Source organism: Melospiza melodia, chromosome 2 (genome assembly GCF_035770615.1).
Source record: "Melospiza melodia melodia isolate bMelMel2 chromosome 2, bMelMel2.pri, whole genome shotgun sequence".
In the NCBI taxonomy this organism is placed as follows: Eukaryota; Metazoa; Chordata; class Aves; order Passeriformes; family Passerellidae; genus Melospiza; species Melospiza melodia.
In genome coordinates, this window is record NC_086195.1 from 112,500,009 (window position 1) to 112,518,844 (window position 18,836).

Below are 18,836 nucleotides of genomic sequence, written 5' to 3' on the forward strand. Positions count from 1 at the left end.
CTCAAATCCATAAGAAAAAAATAAACCTTAAATGCTGGGTTATTGTTTCCGCAACAATGCCTTCCTCAGTTTTTTCAAATAACATAACCATCAGTTGTTCCTCAGTCCAAGTGCCAAATACATTCCAAGAGTATGTTTAGAAAGATCTAAGAGCAGACAGTCTTCTACAACAATTACAGAGTGGAAACTCTTCAGAGCTATCATATAAATCTAAATGATACAAGGAATATGAATCTTAAGCTTTAACATTACAGCTGCATGCACACATACATAACATGCCACATACATGCACTAACATCCTACAATATCAGGACAAGATACATATCCATGTCTGTACATAGCAGATGTTAAATAAACATGCTATTCTGGTTTTAGTTTAGCTTTCAATTAGCAGATAAAATTATTAATGAAACAAGTTTTTATTTACCAGGAATGAATGAATCAATATTTCTGAATCTTCATCTGGCAAGCTGAATGCTGTGTATTCAAGGGCATTGTTTTCCCCTTGCTGTTTGCATATATAACCACAGTTTCTCTCAAAAACTGTACGAATGCCTTTAAACAGAATCACACTTGTCGTGCAACCCATTCCCAATCTGTTGAATTTTGCATTTCTAGCAGCCCTGATTGCATTTGCAGAATGTCTTCTTCCGTTGCTCGACTTGAGTAATTTTCCTGTGCTTTGCAGAAATATTTCTTTGTACAATCCTCATTATGTCCCACATTTAGTATGCTCCTCGACTAGAAACCATCAGCTACTGAAATGTAATCCTATTTGCTTAAGCCAAATACTGCCAAAAATCCAGCAGCTGAAGACAAAAAATCAGAGGGCGATGAAAAGCAGAGGATACCTCAGCTGTAGAAGACAGGAGGCTTTCAGCATGTGCTGCACTCCACCAGAGAGATGAAAAGATATTCCAAGGGGTTATGGAAAGAGCTCCTGTATTCAGAGATCCTCAGAACATAATCAAAGATGAAAGGAAACTGCAAAGATACTGCTGCAGTTTCTGCTGCCAGCCACAAAGAATCCTCATCTGCTGCAAGAAAGCAGGCTCCCAGAATGCTTAGCACAGAGTTCGTACTGGCAAACACTTCTTTACTTGACCTACATGTGCTTTTTAATGTCTGAAACAAAAAGCTTCAATATAAAACACTGGAAATATGAGGGGGAAATACTAAATCACTGCTGCTTTGCAAAGAAAACAGCATGCTATATACACTTCTTTCAATCAAACCTGTACATCCGAGCATGCTATTATCAGTTAAGGCAAACCACAAGGGAGCTGAAGACTGTCTTCACTTTTCCCTTTCTTTCTTACATGCAAAGTGATCTGTCAGTTCCCACCTGCCAAAAGCTGAATTTACCAGTCCTTGACTGCAAATAATCAGTTGCAATTGCAATAATTGCAATTTTCTTAATCACAAAAGAAAAGGAAAAACAAACAAAAAAAGGCTATCTAGTTCAGATTCAACATCCACCTCTAAAACAAAAATATAGAATGAAATTAAAAATACATATATTTCTTGGTTTTATAGTGACTCACACCTGTACTGACTGAAGTTATCACTACAGGGTACTAGTTCACATGCTGCAACAGTATCTGTTGTACAAGCACATAAATATCTTTAACTGACATTGAGAAGAAATGTCGAATTTTTAAAAGTACTTTTAAAGGTAAACAATTTGCAAAAAATAACTGTCCCAATCCACATCACAAGAGTGCTGTGTCACCCTGTCAGAGAGTGCTGGTGAGTTTTATATTTCTGCTAAACTGAAAACACTTATTTACTTACCAAATTGTAAAACTGGATGAAAAAGTGAACTTACAGCATCACAATTGTTGCAGTGCAGTAAAAACAAGCTAAATTAAAAGCAGGGAGGGAGGGAGGGAATAAACAGATTCAAGATGTCAGCTACAGATTTGTCCCCATGAAATTTTCTTCTCAAGGAAATATTTGCAAGCTATAATAATACTTCTCAATAAATATTTCAGACTTAATACCATTTTTCCCTAACATCTGCCTAGCTAATACATGTCAATATGCTTCTCATTACATTTCTAATCTAGATAAAACACAGTAACATGCAGACACATCAATAAAAAACCCCAAAAACCCAACAATACTAGACAGTGATCCAAGTAGTTCCTGTCAGTCCCATATTCAGAAAGGCAGAAGTTAGACCACTCCTCGTACTGGGAGAAATACCAATTGTTTTAAGGCAGTTCTGCTGATAATAGCAGCTTTACCATAAGGGAGAACAAAGAAGTTCATGGTGAAGAATTTGGCATAAATTCTACTATAAAGGACAGAGATACTTCATACATAACCAAGAAGCTTGCACAGCAACATCTCCCTACCTATCTTACCCTCTTTGAAAAGGAGAAGTAGGTCAGTGAGGGAAATGCAGTGCTCCATTCACTAAGGCTGGATAACGACATCCTTACAAACATGCAAGGGAAAACAGCCATGGGAATTACCACCGAAGGCATTCCCCCAAAATACATTCAAGTTAACTGTTTCTAGTGCAGAAGCCCACTTCGTTCCCATCTGAAATGTAGGATTACAGAGACCTGACAAAGTTCAGGTTACAAACATGGTATCAAAAGTTAAGAGATCATTAAAAGGAAGCACTGATTAGAGGGTTTTCCATGCAATTTCAAAGACTTTGTAATAGCAAATGCCTCTAGCAAAAAAAAAAAAAAAAAAAAAAAAAAAAAAAAAGAAAGGAAAAAGTAGCTAACACCTTAAGAGAGTATGAGAAAAACAGGTCAGTTAACAAGTTATCATGCACTAGACAGTTCTTCCACATGTCTAGAAAATTACCTTACTTGTAAAATACTAGCTAGGTTATGGAGAAGGCAAAAAATGTAATTTGAAAATAGGAAATGACCCTGAGAGGTGTTCTAATTCAAAACCAATTAGGAGAAAATTTAATTCCAACTATATCTTGAATAAATTTAGCATCAGGTTTCTACAGTATTTTAGAAACAGCAACTGAAACTGACATGGATCAACACAGTGGTAACACCACCATGAAAAGCATCCTCATCAGTCTAGAACTTCCTCATGAGGGGAAGGGGAGGGGCAGACACTGATCTCTTCTCTGTGGTGACCGGTGACAGGGAATGGCCGGGAGCTGTGTCAGGGGAGGTTTGGGTTGGGTATTAGAATAAGGTTCTGCCCCCAGAGGGTGTTTGGGCACTGGAACAGCTCCCCAGGGCAGTGCTCACAGCACCAGCCTGACAGAGCTCAAGAAGCTTTTGGACAATGCTCTCAGGCACATGGTGTGATCCTTGGGAATGGTCCAGGGCAGGGCCAGGAGTCAGACTCTATGATCCTTGTGGGTCCCATTCAACTCAGCTTAGATTCTGGGATTCCAAATAGAACTTGAAAGGGAAATAATTATGGGGATGTGGGGTAGGAAGAAACCACAGGGAGTGGGAGAAACCTGAATAGTATACAATGCAAAGAAGTCGGCCAACAAGCAGATTTTTTATTAATTTGGTGCAAAGTGGAAGTTTCCACCTTCATTAAGGAGATTCCTTGAATTGTAATCAGCAACCACACTGCACAAGCAGTGATCATCCAGGCAGCAATGTGACACAATGCAATATTATTCACTTCAGTTTCACATCTCAAAGTGAAATGGTGTCATGGCTCAGTAAAGATATTCCCCAATTTAGTGTCCCCACTGAAACATTCCAAACCATTGCCATTGAAACACTCCTCATTCTTTGCCCCCTGCTCTTCCACAATGTGGGTGGCTGGAGAACTGGAGGCACAAAGATCACAGGCTGAGATAGGAACAATTTGCTGGAAACAGCAATTAAATAAGAAAACACAGCAACAGCAGCAATACTAGTAACAGTGTATTAGAATGAGGTGAATGGTTCACAAATTGATCACCACACGCCCCTGGTTACACCAGAACCACCATCACACTATCCCCACTGCAATAGACCCCTTCCCCTGTCCCCAGAAAATGACATAAGGTGGTAGAGAGTAACCTCTAGGAAAAAGCCATGCCCCTCCTGGTTACTGCAAATATTAACCCTGTCCTGGCCAGAACCAGGACAAAGAGGAGGCTGGAAAAATTCTTACACTTTGCCCACTGAAGAGAGCTAAAAGACAGCTCAAGGTAGGTAAAAGTCTTAATCCAATGGTAAAAATACCAAAGCAGAACAAATCAATATATGAACAAGCCTGGACTGTACATATGAGCAGCAAACTACACATTGCAAACTGCCTTTAGCTGAGCCTGGGTTATGGAAAGGTCTTTTTTCCATAAGGCAGGGAATGGAGGGGAGGAATGTAAGGCTACAGAGAGGAGACAACCTTAATGCCTGCTTTCTTCTGGTTTATGCAAAAGGGCCTACACCAGAAAGCATGCAGACTTACGAGCTATTTGTGTTAGTATAATTGCAAACATTACACCCCTAAGCCAAACCACTCATTTATATGGGGAACAGCAAGCTCCTCCCTGCTATAGACTATATTCAATCTGCACTGACTGCACTAGGAGGACAAAAAAATTATTTAGGTGTGTTAGCTCCAGATTATTCAGAATCATGTACTTTTGAGAAATGTTCTTTTGGAAAAGTAATAAAGAAGTTCTAGTTTCCACCCAAAAAACAAAATTGCTTTAAGGGCCTAACCACTCCTCTGATTACAGTAAATTACTAATAATCACTTTGCACTTGGGAACTGGAGGATTTCAAATCAACATGTTAAGCAATTCTTTGCCAACCAAATGAGTTCCAAGAAAGCATAATGACACAGGTACAAATTAAATGTGTGTTAGCAATCAGTTCTAAACAATGTTTACATGTTTCCATTTGACAATGCTTAATGTATACGAAGGTTAGGGAATCAGCCTCGGTTGATGTAAAATCTTCAGCTCATCCTATAAAATTCTCAGTATCAAAATGAGAACTTGGAGACTCCTAGACAGAAATTGAACAGTTAAGAGGGTAGAGGTCAAACTAGGGAGATCTTCCAATTGAATGGGTTACTATAAAATATGTTTCTGTCTTCAGAAAAGCCTCGACTAAAGGAAAACACTTCATAGAGACACAGCCCCCTATCTGCAAGAGAGCATACTTCAGGGAGGATTCAAGCACCTAAATCCCAGCATAAGAGCCACAAGAACATCCTTAACCTCTTGAAACATTAGCAGCAGGTACTTGTGTTTTACCTACAAAGTTGTCCATGACAATTTAAATTCCCAAACTAATGCCATCTTGACATGACTGAACGTCTGGTTCCTCAGAGATCTTACACATCCTGACTGAATTTCACTTTTCACAAAACATGACAGCATCTGTAGGCGGAGAAGCACCACCTCTCATCTGGCAGCTGCCTGTACACTGGCTCAGAACATTTGAGATGGGGCCCTAAGGCCTCCTCAGTCCAGAGGTGAAAACCAACATCACTTGACATTTTTGGAGTGCCTTAACCAGCCAATGACAGTATTTCAAAGGCAACACACTCACTTCTGCCTGAAAAAGCTGTGCTGCAGAAAAGACTTGAAGCTCCAATAGCCCTGCAAGAGTAAAAAGAAGTGTATATCAAACACTTCATACTTAATAGGAGTGCTCACAGAGGACCAAAAGTTCAGATGTCAGTTCCTTTTGCAAATACTGTTTCTGCAATGACTGCTGCATGGAGATTTCATAGAAGAGTTTTACCAGGTAATTATCTTCAAGAAGTAAGGTTTCTTCAGAGAGAAGAAACTATGCTGAAAGTTTCTTTGTGGCCACAACAGTGAGTTTTGTCTTAAAATTCTTAAGCACTTGATTTGTCAAAACTAGTGCAGAAGACATGTTTCAATATGGATTGTCCTTAGTTATCCTCATAGTTGCTCTCCAAAATGGTAAGGAGAATATGGAAAACTACAAGCTGGTCAGATTGACTCCAATCTCCAGGAAAATTATGATGCAAACTCTCCTGCAAGCCTTTTCTTGACATATAGAGAGTAAGAGATGTATATCAGTTCCAAGCAGACCACATGGATTTACTCAGAACAAATTATGCCTGACCAGCCTGTTTGTCTTCTGTGATGTGATGGTTGGCTCTGTGGACTAGGAGACAGCATTGGACACTGAGTACTGTTAGTGAAAGAATGTTTTGGGCAGTTTCCCATAGCATCCTTGTAGCACAATTAGCCAGATGTGGTCTGGATGAGTGGATAAGGATGGATGAGGGGATAAGGATGACATCCTGCTGAACAGGGAGTTGAACATGCTGAGCAGGCTCCTCTGGACAAGAAAGATATTGATATATTGGACTGAGTCTAATGGAGAGCCATCATAGTGTTTCACATATGAGAAAAATCTAAGGGATCTTGCATAGTTCAGCCTTAAGTGAAGGCTAAAAGGAAATCTTATTGCTGCTGCAAAACCTAATGGGAAGCTGGAGAGAAGAGCCTGATTCTTCTTGAAGATACAGCCACAGAACAAGAGGAAACAGAAACAGAATATTCCATTTGCATAAAAGGATTTATTTACTTTCTCTTTAACCATGAAGCTACTGGGGTTAAAGTATTTCCATCTTTGTGGGTATTACAACCAGGTTGTCACAGTCTCTGAACAACCTGCTCTTACCAGATCTGTTTTGAGCAGGGGATTGCACTAGGTGACTTCTAGATATCTGCATTTCAGGAAGTGTATTTCCATGACTCTGTGGTGGTAAACTGGATAGCCACACAATAACCACTGAAACAGAAAGACAAAAGCTCCAAAAGAATTTCATCCTTCAGAAGAAAGCCAGTGTAGTTACTCCAGCGGTAGTCTCGAGAACAGCATGGTTAAATTCCCAGTAATTTTGACTGAGCATCTGAGCAATCAGCAAGACCCTAAGAAGAGATTTTCATCCAACAGAAACAAAAAGCTACCATGACAATAGACATACTGAGTATAGCACCAGGCTGAAGACCAGAGGCAGTTTATCATTCATACAAGATGCCACAAATGTCAAAGATCAACAGTAAATGCAAATGCTTATGAAAATTGGAGGAATATTTAATCTGTCCTACCTGTACAAGGTATTTTTTGTGTCTATTATGCCTTTTATATATTTAGAGAAGCGAGGAGGCATAAATGAAGCAATCTCAGAAATGCTATTTCAAACCTTACATACATATATGACTGGTATTATATAGGCACTGATGGAGAGATGCACACAGATTTATAGCCCTGCTAGCTGCAAATCGCTAAATATCTTAGCTAATAGTTTTAAGTTCCATATTTGAGAGCTGCAGAAAGCTCAATCTTCTCACAGGTCCATTCTTACATGAGTAGTACACTTTGATCCACAGCTGAGCAATGGCATCTGCCAGTTCTGTGCCTTAAGTTCAAACTTAAATATACCTTGAGGATAGACATACCAAGAACAACCCAAAGAACTCTGGGAAGTTGACCAAGCCGATCTAAACTGAATAAATGAGCATTTATTGCCAAGCATGAGACACAAAACACCAACCCCTTTTAACTCAGCAAGCCATAACACAGGATTTCTGATATTGAAATATGCTCAGTGGACTCCATCTAGTGGTCACGTAACTTTCAGCTTCTCGAACTTAGTGATTATTCTGAGATTTTAAGTAGCTGATACAATAACCATAACAGAATATTATTTCCATCAGAGAGCTACAAACCAAGACAGTAATTACAGGATATTATTTTATTATGAAACTATGATGGAATAAATAATGGTCAACAATACAGCAGACTAGGGAAAAAAAAATCCATTTTTTAATCAAGCTTACTGTATTCAGGTAAGAGCAGCAGAAACTTCAGGCTCAAACATCCTTTTTTTATTTTCAGTTTGTCTAAGAAGGTCATTCAGGTTCAGGTCTTTCTTCTTTCCTTTGTTCCGAGCTCTGCCAAGAACAAGTTCCAACTTCCCCAACAGGAGATGAATTGCTGCCAAAATATTATGCTGGGTGTATTGTCCCTTGAACTTTATCAGCAAGACTGCATACAGCAGGATTAGTGGATCTTTCTTTCCTAATAGGAACCTCATATTTAATGTGAGGAAAAACTTACTGGATCATGTTGTATGCTCTGGCTGGGAAGAAATTAATATAACAACCACATTAAGCTATATACAATACCAGGCAAATAACTCCAAAGTGATAACAAGCCTGGCAAGCAAGAATCCCGGGACAATTTCTGCAGGAAACTAGAATAGCATCCTTCAAATAATTATGATGTGTGTCATCTATTCATTAACCTGAATGCTCTTTTTAAACTCACTGACGTTTGAGGACCAACACAGATTTAAAATCCCTTTTGGACTAGCAAACAGTGAGAGTGTGGCCTCCTTGAACATGCCTTAAAGACAAACATACTACTACAATTTTCAGGTAAACCACCTACCAGATGAGATGACATGACACTGCACATATACGTGCCAGTGCAAGTGGGTGCAGATATGCCTGGCAGAAAGACATCTGAAATGCCACTTGACAACATCACTGTACTGGGAAAAATGAGACATGGGCTAGGTGAGATCACTTTCTATCTTATTTCCACAAAGCTTCCCTTCTGTATCATTCAGCTGCCTGGTAGTCCCTTACCAGCATGGCTACAAACAAGCCCAGAAAGGCAGGAAGCGAAGGGCAAGCAGATTCTCTGTCAGAATCAGCACCCTGGTGAAGGACAGGACTGAAATATATCTGAAACAAAGGATATAAAGACCATTATGCAACATTAAAGAACAGAGTGTGATTGACAAATAGTATTGTCAATGTGATCAAACTGGAAAATGGATGACAACCCTTCCATCACCTTAAAACTCAAGCCTATTTTCTGTATGTTGATACCCACAGCATTTCCATTTGACTTTTGATTTCTTGACAAACCTGTTAAAATGAGAACAAGAACTATCTTACTGACATTCACTTCTCCATGGAAAACACCCAGCTCTTTCTGTGGAGCACCCACCTTCTCATTCATGTATGTTTCAGCACTCCTTCCAGCCCATGAAGGGCAGCTGTGTATTGGGTAACCAGCAGGGTAGCAAGATCACATCTCCATATCAAAACTAAAGCATCCAAAGGCAGTGGAGGCTCTGGATTTGCAGGCTGAAACCAAATTTTATGTCTATAAACTCAGTCACATTGAATTCCAGGCTCCTGAAATTAACTACTTTACAATTTGGGTGTTATAACAAGTAAAATGTATTACATCCTGCACTCATGTAACCTGATCTTTAAATGCTTTCTCTACTTCAAATTATGCAAGCTTTATCTATTCTGATTTCAATTCTCCCACTCTTTGTTGGGAGAATAATTTTATAGTAGTCAAAATATAAGCTCCTGTCTTATCTCTGAATTCAACAAGCAACTCCTCCCCACCCACAAAGTACCTGGAAGTACTAAAAACAGTTCCATCTATGCCTCAAATTTCCAAACCCAGATCAGTGTCTGTCAACGTGCCATTTCTTCTTAAGTCAATAGCTCCACCTGAGTATCAAAAAACACACAGAAGTACACAAAGCAGCAGCTAAGGATTATTTATTTACACTGATGGATCTATATTACAGGCTTCTCTGAACCCTAGCAGCTATGGATCAGCATTACTCCTTCTCAGGTTTGTTGTGACTACATTTATGAGTTCATCTCCCTTGGTTTTTTTTTTTTTCATTTTGGGCGGTTTGGCATTGTTTCTCTTGTTTTATTTGGGTTTGGGGAAAAGTTGTGTTTTAAAGCATATTTAGGTAGCTTAGCTAATTTTATGTGAGGTCACTTGATATTTCCACTGCATGAAAAAAAAATATGTTTCTTAGCAGATGAAACTTCAGAAAGGACTATTTAATTTTGACTTGTAAGGACTAACACTGTTCATTCTTCCCTAAAAACTTTAAACAAGTTTAGAAGAGGAAGGTATCATTTTGAAAAGTGACTACTTTTGTAGAGTTGGTGTCCTACATTTTTTATTTTTCAGTATTCTTTCCTAGAATTGTTACAAGAAGAAATTTTCCATAAGTACAATAAATACAGTTAGGAGAAAAAAAGCCAGTCTAAATCACATTTCCTTGACTTGCTCAGAATTATAAGGTTGACACTTTCTTTCTGAACTATCGTTACTGAGAATGTTGCACAAAACAAGGTCTGCATTTGCATTTAACCTTTCCACAGAAATACTGTGAATCTGATTTTTTAGGCAATGTGCAGCCTCAGCTGACTTATTTCTTCCTCTTCCCAGTCTCCAGATTGAAAAATGATCTAGAACTTTCATGTTCTTTTTTGTTGTTGTTGTTTTGACACAGTTGCTTGCAGGGGTTGAATTTCAAATGTTGTTCTAAAGGTACCTGGCATTCTTTTCATCAGCTACTGAGCTGAAGAAAAATTCTAGCTGGTTCTCTAGTGAAATGGGCCTTTCTATTCAGAGAGGGCCCCAACCCACAACTTGGCCTGGACCGAGAGGTTTAAAACTAGAATTGCAGGAAAAGCCTCCATTAACATTGCCACCAACAAGTACTCCAGTCTGAAAGAGCCTGCAGTCTGCTTGAGCCACGGGTGTACTGGAGAGAGCACAGCAATGGGCCATAAAGGTGATTAAGGAACTGGAGCACCCTCCCATGAGGACAATCACACTGCTGGCACTGTTCAGCCTGGAGAAGGCTCAGGGGATCCCCTCAATGTGTATAAACACCTGCAGGGAGGGTGCAAGGAGGACAGAGCCAGGCTCAGCTCAGGGATGCCCAGTGACAGGGCTGGAGGCAACGGGCACAACCTGAAACACAAGAGCCGCCTCTCAACATCAGGGAACACTTTTTCACTGTGAAGGTGACCAAGCACTGGCACAGGCCACCCAGAGAGGTTGTGGAGTCTCCATCCTTGGAGATCCTCAAAAGCTCCCTGGACACAGCCTTGGCAACTGGCTCTAAGTGACACTGCTTGAGGGAGAGAGTTGGACCAATTGACCTCCAAAGGTCCCTTCCAGGCTCAGGCAGCCTGGGACTGTGAGACAGAACCATGGCACTCCTTTGCATCCCTTGGAGAGAAGTTATCTGCTGCCCTTTTTTTTTTTTTTTTTTTTATATTATGGATATTCACCACTAGGCCTAAGGTAACACTGCCTAGTCACAGAATGGAATGGTTAGTTTCACCAGCTTGAGGTGCCAGATCCAGACTTTTTAACAAAGGCTTTTGGTTTCTTCTTCCTCACTTTTCCCCTCACTTGAACTGCCAGGAATCCCTGGGCCCAGCAGGAGAGTGCAGAAGGCAGTGCCTGGATTCCCCATTCCTCCCCTTACACCTGATTCATTGGCACAGATGGGGAGATGACAAACTGCTGTAACAGACACAGCCGTCCATCCTTACACTAACAGGGAATCCCATCCCTCACTCTTTGCAGTCAGATTAAGACTTTTTATTTTCTTAATGTATCTGCAGCAAAGCTGCTATTTCTCCCAAATGGTCACAATGGGAGTGTAACTAGAAGACAACACCAGCAACAGATGTTGAATTTCTCTGACCAAACCTTTTTGGTCCACAAGGGCTTTCTTCATAAAACCCCATTCAGAGTTTCTGATCAACTTTCTGAAGACCTTCAGATAACCTAGCACACTTTTTCCTAAAGCAGAGTCAATTCCACCAATGGAATTCTAGCCCTTGCTTAATATAAGAAATCTAGTCCTTAATGTTAAAAGGGTTAGGTTTCAATGTGTGTTAATTTATTGCACTTTTAGTGCCAGAAGAAATCTCTATTTTGAGATAATACATGTTTACTTTCATTCTCACAAAAAGAACTTTACTTACAATAAAATAAAATTTTAAAAAACCAAACCTGTACCTTTCTCAAGATGCAATAGCTACCACTACCTCATAGATTATTAAATTTAAGAGATCAAAGACATCAGTGCCTCTGGACTAAGACAGAATGCAAGCCACCTTTCACAAATCAATCAATCTATCCATCTATCCATCCATCTTCTAAATTAAGGTCTTGAATAAGCTACCTGACCAGAATTATTGGAGTATCTTCTTGTCTTTAGAAATAAGTTATTTCAAAAATACTTCAATGAGAAAAGTGTTGTGTCATTCATGGACTACTCCTGCAACTTTTCTGCCTTGCATAATTAATCCTCTCCATGGACACAGACAATCTAAGGAGGGGCAAGGGAAAATGGATTTGTCTTTACTCTCGTAAAATGATGGCGTACCCAAGCCCAATGAAGTACTTGAGACTGTTCAATTTCAAAATAAAAATAAACACTAGCTAAGGAAAGAAGTTTTACATATATATTATTTTAATACATATTATTTTTATAGTCATTGCAATGGTAAGATCTTCAGCCACCATCGGAAACTTCAGGTCTAAATGAAAGCTCCCTGAACACCAGCACAGAAGATGTTACTGCACCTTTTATCTCCATAAAGAACCATGGCATCAAACCACCTCTAACAATTACAAAAATTCTTAAATAAAAACAATACAGGCCATACATTTCTCAGGAGGCCACAATCAAGCTGCTTGCTATCTTGAAAACTGACCTCCCCTTGTTTGCTTCAATAACTTATTAATAACTTCTCATTATTTTTAGAGCAGACCAACATGAATTTGTCATAATCTCCAAGTTACCTCAAAAATACAAATATCTGGCAAAATTGACAAGTTCACAAATGGTTCATCTTGCATATACATTGATATCTCTGATGGTCATCTAATCTCAGGTACACACTACTCACAAGAGAGCCCAGTGACCACACAGGCTTAAAAATTACTTGAGCATTCACATCTATGCAACAGAAAAGACAGTTTACACTAGTTTTCAAGATGAGTGGTTACAGACCTTTTGGAAGCATTTGCATTGAAGCATAATGTAGCACAACCAATGACTTTAAGTCAGATACATGCCTTTAAGTTAATTGCACAAGGTCTTAAAAAATAATCACTGAGTTGTGAAAGTCCCAAGTTTAAATGTAGGTGTAATGAGTTCTACTTCCAATTAGATAGAAACATCCTGATTGAGGATTAAAGGGCATGAGTAGGAGGAAGAGAGGAAAGATAAGGTATGCTGTGGTATCCCATATTGAGTAAGATGGAAAACCCAAAACAGGATCAGGTATATCTAACATTTGCTGCAATAGAAAACTACTTATATAAAGTACTTATTCTTCTATCTTAAACATAATTATCCTTGTTTAGCAGGAAAGACAAAAATTCCAGAAAATAATAAAAAAAGAAATTGCACCTTACAAGAATGATCTAATGTTGTTGAAAGTTTAAACGTCTACCTGTTCACATAGAAACTCAACTGTCCTGTATTTTGTTTTTAAAATTGCCTTCCTGAGCAAGAATTTTAATATTCAAGTAAGTTTAATGGTATTTCTTAATAGAAACTTTAGTACTGTAGTCCAGCCTCTGAATCTTTACAACCACAGAAACGTCTGTCACACCCAGTGAGTCTTCTTTGCAGTATCGACTTTCCAGAAGTGTTCTACTATCTTGTACCAAATCCAAAAGGTTTATATATTGCACTTTGCAGAAATAAAATTAGCACCTTTATTAAAAATATCTTATTCTCTGAGTATTTTTATTTCCTTTACAAAAGGTAAGCAGTACATACCATAAACTAAAATAACTTCTTAGGGTCAAGGACTAAGCTTTTTCCCCCAGGTAAAGAAAGTTCAGCAGTTCAGAGTGACTGAATTAGCATCACCATTTTTAGCACGTTCCTACAAGATGAAATATGTTATGGTGACGTTCATTGCCAGCAACAATTTTTCCTTTAAAATCTTGAGTGTCAGTTCACATCTCCCTGCTTTTATTCATCCATTCATAACAATTTGCTGCTTCCAAATTCCTTATGTATACAATTTCACATTCCATGTACAGACAGCTCAAGCTTCATCCTTGTTTCCTGCTTTTCTGTACCCATCAACTCTAAAAGATCCCAGTCCTTCCTCATCCCTTTACATACCACTTTTAATTCCTACTTGGCTAAAGGAAGCTGTCAACCCTCTTTTGTAGACACACTATGACTGAAATCTGGCACTTAATGAGGATCCAAATACTCTGCTCATCACATACAGAGAAGCTGCTGTGGAGAGAAGCACTCTGTGCACACAGCATATGAAATGACACAGGAATCAGAAAGGAAAATGCCAACCCCAAAATAAATACTACATAATCCTGCCAGTATTTTTGGGGAAACATTGTATTAAAAACTTGGCAATAACACAGCATAGAGTGCACCTCACCATCCTTTCTTATGGAGTTGAGATTCACAGGAAGCAGAGATCAGGATTGGAAGGACCAAGTTGACATAAGTCTTCTTACAAAGAAAAGAAAGAATACCAATGAATTCGAGATCAAAAGCTTAGTAGGAGATCCAACCATTTCCTTGTGATATGCTGATTTTCTACCATGTCTGAAAAGCTGAATTTCTGAAAGAGTTTTAGAACTCAAGAGCTCCATCAGGTATCTGAACTTAATGTATGAAGCCCAAGATTGTCTTAAGATACAGTCCTAGCCTTTAAATAATTAAAATCTATTTTACATATCCAAATCAAAAAGAAGAAATGTATAGAGCAATTTGGGAATCTCTCAGATTTCATCTTATTTCCCATATCGCAAATTTCTTCTGTATAATATTAATTTTGACATGGGGAAAACAACTTTTGCTGCATTATTTGGCATATTTCATCATTTTCATTATCTGCACATTCAACAAAGGCATTTTATTTACAGCTAGGCTAAAGCAGATCAAATTTCACAGGCCAAACATTTTCTTAATTGCTTATTATCCTTAAATGTCAGCTCTAATATAGGTATATTATTATAAATAACCATAATGTAGAGTAATTTTGTCACTGAGATAAGTTATCATTAACATACTACTGAACAAGACACTGATCTGTATGCAACATGCTTTGAGTAACTCATCATCACTTAAAGACATCACTTTCAATTATGCATAATACTAAAACTGCATTGAAAACTGCTCTTGGCAAGATTGCTGGTTTAAGAGACACACTTGTCATCCCCATAATCTTCCCTCTCAGATATAAATGTATTTGGGTGGCCAGAGGCATCAAATTAAGTCACATGACAAGTCTGAAGTCAAAACAACATCAACAATGCACAAGAGGATATTCAGCAAGGATGCTACTGTCAAGCAGAAAATATAAAAACTGAATCCAAATAATCAAGAAATGCATTATGGGCCTTAGAACACAGTGAAAAGCTGATTGCCAAATAACAAGATTTCCTTTCAGCCAACCAAACTGTACTTGTTGGTTCAGCAAACTATATCCAACAGAGAGAATGTATGAGATGTCAAATGCTGACAAGACAGCTTGCTTCATTCTGTGATGAAAACTAGCTTGGCAAACCACATCTGCTTCATGTTTTTTTACTACACAGTCAAGTTATTTAGTCTGTCAACTGGCTGAAAGTCTCTGACTTTCAGATCCAATGAAGAGCTATCTGAAAATTTAAGATATACCACACTATCCTGCTGACATGTGGTTTTCAGTTCTCTTTCATCAATATAATCTCAAGGACATTAATAAAATGGAAAAAAATAAGCATATTTTAGTAATGTGATCTAATAAACCTCATTAAATATGGGCAAAGCTTTTCTTTTCCCTTTTTAATCTAGCCACACACTGTTGATTGTAAAAATGGATGGAACTGTTAAACAGTAGCCACAATAGCAACTTACAGAATCTACTCAAGCTCAGAGATATTCGTAGTTCCCATTTATCTGCTACTGCAAGTAATGACTGCATGTTTTGCATCACTGCTCAGTACATTCTGCTGCAGGGATGTACAGTCCAAAGCAATAGCTGGTTGTAAAGATCTGGACAGACCATCCACCATGAACTGCTAGTTGGAATTAATTCCTTCCTACCTCCAGATTCTACACAGCACCACTAGTCAATGGCCAACAGCAGTGTTTCAGTACTGGAAATCCTCAGCACTTGCTCATGGGCAAGTGATGACAGTAAGATCCCTTTAGTAACCAGTGCTGAACTATGTTTTAAGCATGACAATTTGTTGACAACTCAGTTGAAAAAATCCTGGGAAAGTGCTATATCAAAGAGCTGTGAGACACAGCTTGGGAAGGAAAGTGGGTCTCCTTTACTTTAAAGTCCCACATCCGAACCAAGCATTCCACAACTACTCTAACACTGGTAAGACTCGTATTTTCACCAGGTCAGCCTAAGAGATTGTTCAGATAACAAAGCCCAGAACCTCCAACAGATAAGAAACCTGTCAAATTTAGAGATGCAAATATTTTTTTAAGTCTTCTATAGCAGACTATAAAACAATACTATCCCACCGAAATTTCTCCTTTAAAAAAAGTACTATTTCATTCCAAATATCAATGTTCAACAAAAAGAGTTACAGTATATTAACAGGAGGAAGAAAATGCAAATGTAAACTTGCAATTACTAGCCTTTTATTTCATTATTTAAACAGTGTGTGCACAAGAACATTGGAGTTAAGTGATAAAAAGAACAGCACTGATAGTAAGAGAGACACAGCAGCCTGGGTAAAATACAGCTGAAACAAGAAGGTGAACTTCAGCACAAGACTAAGTGAAGGAGATGGGGATTCAGCTTCATGCATCAAGCTAACATAAAAGGATCAAAAACCTGACATGAATGTTAAGTCACCATGAATGGCAAGTCACCCCTTCTGCTCTCTAAAATGCTGATGAAGAACTTATCCAGGATAAGCTCAGTACATCACTCCACACCATCAATTCTTTAATCTCCATAAAATTCTGCAGAACATGCTGCTGTGACAGCATAAAAACACCTGGGATATTAGTGCCTATCACCCTATTACATACTTAATAATTTAATTAATCCAGGTTCGCCATTATTATGGTCAACCTGAATTAATTAAAGATGCACATAAATATTTTCCAACTCACTGACAATAGTCATGAGTGACCAAAGGTTAAACCTTCTAAAGGCAGAGGAGGGAATGGCAGGTTTGCAGACTACTGCAAAAAAACCCATTTATGTCATGAAAATACCCAAATCTCCTTTGTGCTCCCCCAAAACTAAAAGTATTTTAAAATACATATACTCTTTTTCCACAGATCCCTGTAAGTACTTGGTCCCTGGAGAAGTGTTAACATATTTGGATGTTCACTTCATGTAGATGTGCTAGCACCTTGTGGAAAGCTGTCAGTATCCAGGAAGACTCTGAACTCTGCATATTTTATAAATTCTGTGATGCATAGATGAGTAAAGGGCAATTTAGTTTTAGAGCCACTGCCTTTTTTAAAAAAGGTATTTGTCTTCCAATCACAGCTACAGCATTTGTTACTCTCAAAACACACACCTATGACAAGACACTGTCCCAACAGGAGGTTTAAAAAAAGACAAGATCATACTTAGCAAGAGCAAAGAACAAAGGACAGATCAGCTTCCAGTATCAGGAATGCCAGCACCAAAACTTCTTCACTTACGCAGAGTTAAATGCTTACTGAAACATTCCCCTTGGAGATAACAAAACCGCAAAGAAAACAAATGCATACCATGAATAAGAGTCCCAGGAGAGAAACCCTGGAAAGTCTTACTGAGGCTGTTTAAGATGTCACCACCTGCAGCCTCAGTACAGCATCGGACAGAATTAAATTCTTAGGGCTGGAAAGGGCTCCTGGAGATCATCTAGTCCAAACCCCCTGCCAAGGCATGTCACCTGCAGGAGGTGACACAGCAACACATGCAAGTGGGTTTCGAATGTCTCCAGAGAGGGAAACTCCATGAGCTCCCTGGGAAGCCTGTTCCAGTGGTCTGCCATCCTCAATGGAAAGAAGTTCTCCCTCATCTTGAGGTGGAAATTCTCGTGTTTATGGCCATTGCTCCTTGTCCTTTTACTGGGCACCACTGAAAACAGTTTGGCACCATTCTCTTAACACCTGCCTTTGAGATATTTATATGCACAGCGATGCCCTCTCAGCCTTCTCTAAACTAAAACACCTGGTTTAGACAACTATTTACACAAATTTACTTTCAGCAGTTTCAATTAAATGAACGCGCCCAACTGTGCACTGGAGAGAGCAGCAACCATGTGCGAGCAGGGTACAGGACAGCGGGATAAACAACACACCAAAACATCCCTGCTGCACTTGCCAGCGCTCATCTTCCATTCCGCACGACACAACGAAAAGCTGCCTCTTAGTAGTAAAGAGAGCAGCGAGATGAAAGATGACTTTCGCGCCGCAATTTCGACACACGCGAAAGCGGCCGTGTCCCGTCAGGCCGGGCGCCAGCCGCCCGCTCCACAGGTGAAGTTTGCGGGGAGCGGCGGGAGCGCCCGGCCGTGCCCGCCGGGAGCCGCATCCCCCGCGGCCGGCAGCGCCCGCCCCGCACCTCGGCCCGCCGCAGAGGGATCAGAGCCCGCCCGCCGCCGTGACAGCCCGCCGGGGATCAAAGGGCCCGTCCGCTCCCGGGGGCCGCCGCCGCAGCCCCGCCAGGCCCGGCCCGGAGCCCCGCCCGGGCCGCCGCCGCACTCACCAGGAGGACGGAGCCGCGCACCACCTCGGAGACGCTCTGCCGCAGCTCGGCCGCCGTGCCGGGCTTGCTCAGCGCCCGCGTGAACTTCCGAGTCTCCGGAGCCACGAGTGCCATGGCTGCTGCCTCCGCGCTCCCTCCCTCCCTCGGCGCGGGGCCGCCGCAGCCCTCCCGGCGCGGCCGCCGGACGGACGGACGGACGGGCAGCCGGACAGCCGGGGCTGGCCGTCGGGGGGCGGGCAGGGCGGGCAGGGAGCGCAGCCCCGCCGCCGCCGGGAGCCGCGGGCAGCCCCTCCCTCCCCGCTTCCCTCCCTGCCCCGATTGGCGCGGCCGCCAGCGGGGC

The 18,836-nt window shown here is 40.3% G+C and overlaps 1 protein-coding gene across 9 annotated transcripts in view; it reads right to left on the reverse strand.

Annotated features, from left to right (window-relative positions):
• DOCK9 (dedicator of cytokinesis 9) overlaps positions 1-18,624 on the reverse strand; it is a 113,120-nt gene extending 94,496 nt beyond the window's left edge. For 4 of the 9 annotated variants that reach the window (XM_063149587.1, XM_063149584.1, XM_063149592.1 and 1 more), the window contains exon 1: positions 18,497-18,624. In XM_063149587.1, the coding sequence (XP_063005657.1) occupies positions 18,497-18,610 (114 nt within the window). In that variant the 5' untranslated portion in view covers positions 18,611-18,624. Of the gene's footprint in view, positions 1-427; positions 1,032-18,496 lie in introns of those variants that run through there. The other 5 variants (XM_063149588.1, XM_063149582.1, XM_063149581.1 and 2 more) reach the window with 2 other exon arrangements.
• Positions 18,625-18,836: the final 212 nt, after the last annotated feature.